The sequence below is a fragment of the Muntiacus reevesi genome, chromosome X, assembly GCF_963930625.1.
Source record: "Muntiacus reevesi chromosome X, mMunRee1.1, whole genome shotgun sequence".
NCBI lineage: Eukaryota > Metazoa > Chordata > Mammalia > Artiodactyla > Cervidae > Muntiacus > Muntiacus reevesi.
Window position 1 is genome coordinate 21,805,873 of NC_089271.1, and position 6,710 is coordinate 21,812,582.

Genomic DNA, 6,710 nt, shown 5'->3' on the forward strand with positions numbered 1-6,710 from the left:
ACACAGATCTGATCCCTGATCTGGGAAGATCCCACATGCTTGGGGCAACTAAGCCCATGAGTCACAAATACCAAAGCCTGCACTACCGAAGCCTGTGCTCCATAAGCAGCCTCGGATCTCTGCAACTGGAGAAAGTCCTTGCACAGCAACAAAGATCCAAGGCAGCCAAAAATAAAAATAGATAAAATTTTTATAAAACTACCCGGGTTGAGTCTAACATGCAGTCAAGGTTGAGAACTACTACTCTACATTTCCCTGACTCTTACATCAGAGCACTTGTCTCAGTGCATCCAAATGAACTATCCCTATCTGTGCCACTGATCACATCATGAGCTCCTAAAACCTAGGTTTCACAGTCACCTGAGGGGCTTTTTCAAAACTAGAGGTTCCTAGACCTCACTTAAAAACTCAATCAGATCCATGAGCAGCAACTTGGAGACTGTCTCACAAATAATTCTGCTATGTGGCCAAATTTTGGGATTCTCTCCCAGGTTAAAAAAAAAAAATGGGTTGTTTCATTTACACCTGGCAAGGTACAGTAGAGTGCTCAACTCAGATGAACTAACTATGATAGACATGTGCAATGAATGAAATCTAGTAACATGAATCTGGAGACTGGGTGTATGAAGTCAATATTCAAGCTTCTGGCAGCAGCACCTGGAAAATCTGCTTCCTGCAATAGAATGTAAATACTGGGGAAAAGCGAAAGTGTTAGTCACTTAAGTCTGTCTGATTCTTTGCAAGCCCATGGACTGTAGCCCGCCAGGCCCCTCTGTCCATGGGATTTCCCAAACAAAAATACTGGAGTGGGTTGCCATTTTCTTCTCCAGGGGATCTTCCCGACCCAGGGATCCAACCTGCGTCTCTGGCATTGCAGGCGGATTCTTTACCAACTGAGCTACAGGGGAAGCCAAAGCACTAAATACTGGGCAGCTTTTCAAAGGTGTTTTGTAATCCACCAGCGCCCCCTACTGACTTGAAGATGGATAGCTAAACCAAAATAGTGGTTAAGAGCTTCAATATTTTAATTGTATATGCATATAACATATGGCATCACCGACACGAAGGACAGGAGTTTGAGCAAGCTCCGAGAGTTGGTGGACAGGGAAGCCTGGCGTGCTGCAGTCCATGAGGTCGCAAAGAGTCGGACACGACTGAGCGACTGAACTGAACTGATACACATAACCAGCCACACAAACTTTACTTTTTCCATCAACACCTATATCATCAACTCTTCTGTCCTCCAGTCCTAGCTGATCAGTCCCTACCATTTGCTCATCCCCACTCCCAGGCTGCAATCATGAAAGAGGGCTAGTAGCAGTTCTCAGCAGAGCCCTCAAAGCCTCTAACTTATCTTTTTTGCTCTTTGGTCAATGCCTCTTCCAAATCTCACCATGCTCATAATCACTCACCTGGAAAACACACACACAAAAAAACCATTCACTTCACAATTTGCCTCAGTTCTTGCTATTCAAATTGTGAAAGGAGACAAGCAGCATCTAAATCACCCAGGAGCCTGTCAAAAAAAAAAAAAAATGGAGACTCTGAGGCCCCTACCCAGACCTCCTGGATCAGAATCTGCATTTTAACAAGAGTTGCATGCACATTAAAGTTTGAGGAGCCCTGGTCCTCACCTACTAGATTTGACACCTCCATTTTAAAAAATATTTGTTTATTTATATATTTATTCGTCTGCATGAGGTCTTAGTTGCAGCACTCAGGATCTTCTTCTTGGGCCACTTCTAGTTGCAGTGTGCGGGATTCATTCCTCTGAGGCATGTGGGATCTTAGTCCTCCAACCAGGGATTGAACCCACGTCCTCTGCATTGCAAGGCAGATTCTTAACCATTGGACCACCAGGGAAGTCCCAACACTGACATTTATGACAAATTATTTTCTAAGTAACTCTTGCTATCGGGTTGGCCAAAAAGTTCATTCAGGGTTTTCCCATACCAGATTGCAGAAAAACTCAAACTTGTTGGCCAACCCAGTGTCTTGAAGTAAAATTCATCACCTACACATATGTGTTTTGCGTATTAAAGTCGCTTCAGTATGTCCAACTCTTTACAACCCTATGGACTGTAGTCCATCAGGCTCCTCTGTCCATGGGATTCTCCAGGCAAGAATACTGGAGTAGGTTGCCATTTCCTTCTCCAGGGGATCTTCCCGACCCAGGGATTGAACCCACATTGCATTGACAGGCAAGTTCTTTACCACTAGTGCCACCTGGGAAGCCCTATACATATTAAGTCCAAAAAAAGAGACCAATATATTGATTTTATGGTAACACAATGGAGAATGAAAAGGAAAGATTTATAAGCATTATATTTCAGCATATGAATGTTCAACACAACTAAAAGATGTGAAGAACAGGGACTTCCCTGGCAGTCCAGTGGTTAGGACTCCATGCTTCCACTGCAGGGGGCACAGGTTCAACCTGTTTGGGGAACTAAGATCCCGCATGTCACATGGCATGCCCCCCAAAATTTTTTTAATAAAAAAGAATCAACCAAGTTTCTAAAACATATCCAAGGCAGGTGATACCATCTAGTTGAGAAGCAGTGGTCTATCATCACTGCCATCCTTCTTTCCCTTCCATCTTACAAGTGGAAGGGACTATCTCTCCTCCTTTTCAAAGCTGAGGGATTCTCTCTTGTAACAAAGTTTCTTCTCTACATTCTTCCCAAGGCCATGGGGTGTGTGTGTTTGAGTGCATGCACACTCAGCCGCGTCCAACTCTCTGTGACATCATGGACTGTAGCCCGCCAGGTTTCTCTGTCTATGGAATTTTCCCGAGGCCATAAACACTGCCAAATCTTGAATACTGCAACAACCACAGAACAACTCTAAAATCTTGACCAAACATGTCCCTCTAATTACTATATTCTTCCTACTTCCCTTGACAGTCAATCTTCTAAATCGCATTAACTCATCTTTCAGTCACCAACCCATATTAATCTAGTTTTCACTTCCACCAGTAAACCTACATGTATAAAGATCATGAGTCTTCCAACCAAACTGACCAAATCAGTGAACACTTCTCCAAACCCATCTAACTCATCTTTCTGTAACAGACATTGCTGTTGCACATCCAGTTTCCAGTGTCCCATTGTTGTATATGGATTCACTTCTCTCCCAGGTGACTAAGGTAGAGTGACCCATCCTGAGCTGATTCTGTTTTGTTTAAGACCATCAGGTCATGCCATTCCCCCAGCACTGGCTATTGGGTAAGGTGCAGACACCTGACATAAGCTGACCTATCAGATTGAAGGAAGAGTGTAATCCAAGTCTGAAGTTTTGTCCTCTGTTGCTCTAGTGGATGAGAAAGTGTATGTTACTAGTACTCATCTTGCAAACTTAAGGGGAACCAATCTTACTGCGGAAAGCCAAGAAAAGAGATGGGGACCTTGAAGGCATTGTTGACCCACTGGAATCCACCCTTCCTCTGGATTTTATGAGATAATTTTCCTTACTGTTTATGCCATTGGGTTTTCCCAAATTGAAAGCATCTACTCCTTGGAAGGAAAGTTATGACCAACCTAAACAGCATATTAAAAAGCAGAGACATCACTTTGCCAACAAAGGTCCGTCTAGTCAAGGCTATGGTTTTTCAAGTGGTCATGTATGGATGTGAGAGTTGGACTATAAAGAAGGCTGAGTGCTGAAGAATTGATGCTTTCGAACTATGGTGTTGGAGAAGACTCCTGAGAGTCCCTTGGACTGCAAGGAGATCCAACCAGTCCATCCTAAAGGAAATCAGTCCTGGGTGTTCATTGGAAGGACTGATGTTGAAGCTGAAACTCCAATACTTTGGCCACCTGATGCGAAGAGCTGACCCATTTGAAAAGACCCTGATGCAGGGAAAGATTGAGGGCAGGAGAGGGGGATGACAGAGGATGAGATGGTTGGATGGCATCACCGACTCAAGGACATGGGTTTGGGCGGACTCCGGGAGTTGGTGATAGACAGAGAGGCCTGGCATGCTGCAGTTCACAAGGTCCCAGAGTCAGACACAACTGAGTGACTGAACTGAACTAACATCCCTGAACTTCCCTCTCTTCATTTTCTAAATATCACTCTTATGCCCCTACTTATCAAAAGTTGCTTTTCAAAAATTTCTGGCCTCCCCTCTTCCTCCTCCTTACATTTTGGTATCCACCAAGGCTTGCTGTGAGTTTTTCTACTAAAAAAAAAAAAGTTTCAACAATTTAAGCTCCCTTTATCTTTTCCTTGATACAGCAGAACTAAGTTGGTGGCACCTTCCCAATGGAGTACCACTGCTGCTGTTCCCCAACTCAATCAATCGAGGAACTCTGGTCTCTCAAAACTTGCCTTGTCTGAAGTCCCCAGGGCTTCCTTGCTCTTTTGCGCCATAGACCTCTTCGGCAGTCTGATGAGCCCTTTGGACCCCTTCTCCAAAAAATGCTTCTAATTGCGTAAAATGTCAATTACAGTGCAGTATAATTGTTTTTAAGACCAAAAATCTGATACAGTAATGTGTTTATTAGCTCATTAAATAAGATATAACAGTGAGTCTTATAACTACTATAATTTTGATGTAATGATGAATATAAATGATATTTGGAGATCTGCAACAATTATAATATGATATGACAATGTTTGTGACATGCACTGGTCCTACTGACTTCGACTGGTGACAGGTACTGCTAATACTACTATAGCTTGTTGTTGTAGTAGCTTATTAAATGAATTGCTCCCAATGAACCATATGTCCTCACATCTATGCTCTGTGTAGTCCCCCACCATACTGACTCTGGGCTTGGCCATGTAACTTGTCTTGACATCAGCAAATGTGATGCAAGCAGGTGTTCATGCCTCAGGACAAGCCTTCTTGGAAACCAGTAACTATGTGAGGAAGCCCAAGATAGCCATACTGACGGGCCCCAGGCCCACAGATACGGGAGAAAGGCCACCTTGAAGTCTAGCCACCAGCTGAATTTAGAACTGCCCAGCCAACCTAAGGGTGGTGAGAAATTAAAAAATTATTGTGGTTTTAAGGTCATTATCCAAAAATGGATAACTGAAACAGTTACCTACATTCATAACTGAAGGAAATGCTAAACTTCACCAGAAGATTAGTGAAAAAGATTACACTTTCCCTCAAAGTTCAGGGACCCCCAAATTCTACTCACAGACCCTCTGAGGGAACGAGATCCACAGGTTGAGACCCCCTAGTAAGTCAGATTCTACTCTTTTTACTACCACAGTACATTAATAATATAAACTGATCATAGCATATCCTTAGTTGTTGCAACCCTAAAACTGAGCCAAACTCCTAGCACTTAAGTGTTTCAACACAAATTTATGAAATAAATGCAAGATGCTTTTGTGTTCTGTTGTCCTAACTAAACTGTGAGCTGCCTGTAAACAAAATAAAAGCAAATACTTAGATGTCACTTCTATGTGCCAGGGCCTCTTCCAAGTGCTTCAAACCTAATGTATTTATTCCTTATAACAACCCTACAAGGTAGAAGCTAGTTCCCCAATTTCACCAATAGGAAATCAGGCACAGAAAGGCCAAGTGACTTGCCCAAGGTCACACAGCTGGAAAGTGGCAACGCCACAAGTGGAAGGCCAAATCCATGGTCTAGTTTTATTCTGTCCTAATGCCCCCAAAGCCATAAACCATTTAAATAAGTAGTACAATTCTGACATTTCATTAGCACTATTTTATGAGTGCACTGCTTCAAGACTCGATTTTGTAGACTTCTTCCTAATAGCCTGTGATTTGTTTTTCATGATATACAAATACCATTTACTCTTTTTAAAGGAGAACAATGTCTTCATATTAAAATACATATTTTCGAGACAGTCTTCACTGTAAAAGTCAACTTCTTTCAAAGGACACGAGATCATAAAATGGAAAGGAGGAGGTCAATTTGTTCATACTATATAACGTTTGCTGGGAGGGGGAGAGAAGTTCCAGTTGCTCCTTCTCATCCAGCCCTTCCCAGGCCAGCCTCTCCGACTTTCTGCAGCAGCTTCTCCAAAGGTGACCCTCCCCCATTCATACAGCAGGTTCTGAAACCTGACCTCGCCAGGCAACCAAAGCCGAACCCCGCAGTGCCCTGATGTGGCCTAACTTTTCTAACGAACCCAAGAGGCGACCAGCCGGAGGGTGGATACTTTGAGGGGTACTTTAAATTTTTAAGTGTTTTATTCACGAGAGCACAAACCAAAAGGCCCCACCCAGCCACCCCGGGTCTCACGCCTCCGCCCGGCAGCCAGCCGCTCGCTCCACGCGGACCTCTGAATGAACAGTGAGGCCGGACGCAGCCGGCCCGGAGGCGGGAAAAACCTCGGGACGAGCCGGGCCTGGTCCCCGGAGAGGCCCACGAGAGCGCGGGGAGGGCTCCGGGCGGCCGGGAGGGGGCGGTGACAGCTGTGACCCGGCTCCACTCTCTCACCTTGAACATGTCGCTGGCAGCGGCAGCTCCGGCGGGGTCACCCCAGCCTTGGCCCCGCCCACTACAGAGAGAGGCGGCTACGGCGGCCGGCAAGGGCCCGACTCTTCCGACCGCAAATGGGCCGCGGTGCGGGTGACGGCCGTACAGCCAATTCCGTGCGGCCAAGGCTTAGCTCGGAAGCCGGGATCTGAAATCCGCGTTGTTGAACTGCAGCGCGTGGCGCCTCAGGCGGCGAGCGAACGCAAGCCCCGCCTTCCGGAGGCTCCGCCCCTGCGCCGGCGG

The 6,710-nt window shown here is 45.3% G+C and overlaps 1 protein-coding gene across 2 annotated transcripts in view; it reads right to left on the bottom strand.

The window, feature by feature from the left end:
- The window catches only part of APOO (apolipoprotein O), a 56,951-nt gene extending 50,298 nt beyond the window's left edge, over positions 1-6,653 (bottom strand). For both annotated transcript variants that reach the window (XR_010660404.1, XM_065915290.1), the window contains exon 1: positions 6,429-6,653. Coding sequence is in view for 1 of the 2 variants with exons in the window: in XM_065915290.1 (XP_065771362.1) it covers positions 6,429-6,437 (9 nt within the window). In the remaining variant the exon portion in view is untranslated. The remainder of the gene's footprint in view (positions 1-6,428) is intronic.
- Between the last annotated feature and the right edge of the window lie 57 nt (positions 6,654-6,710).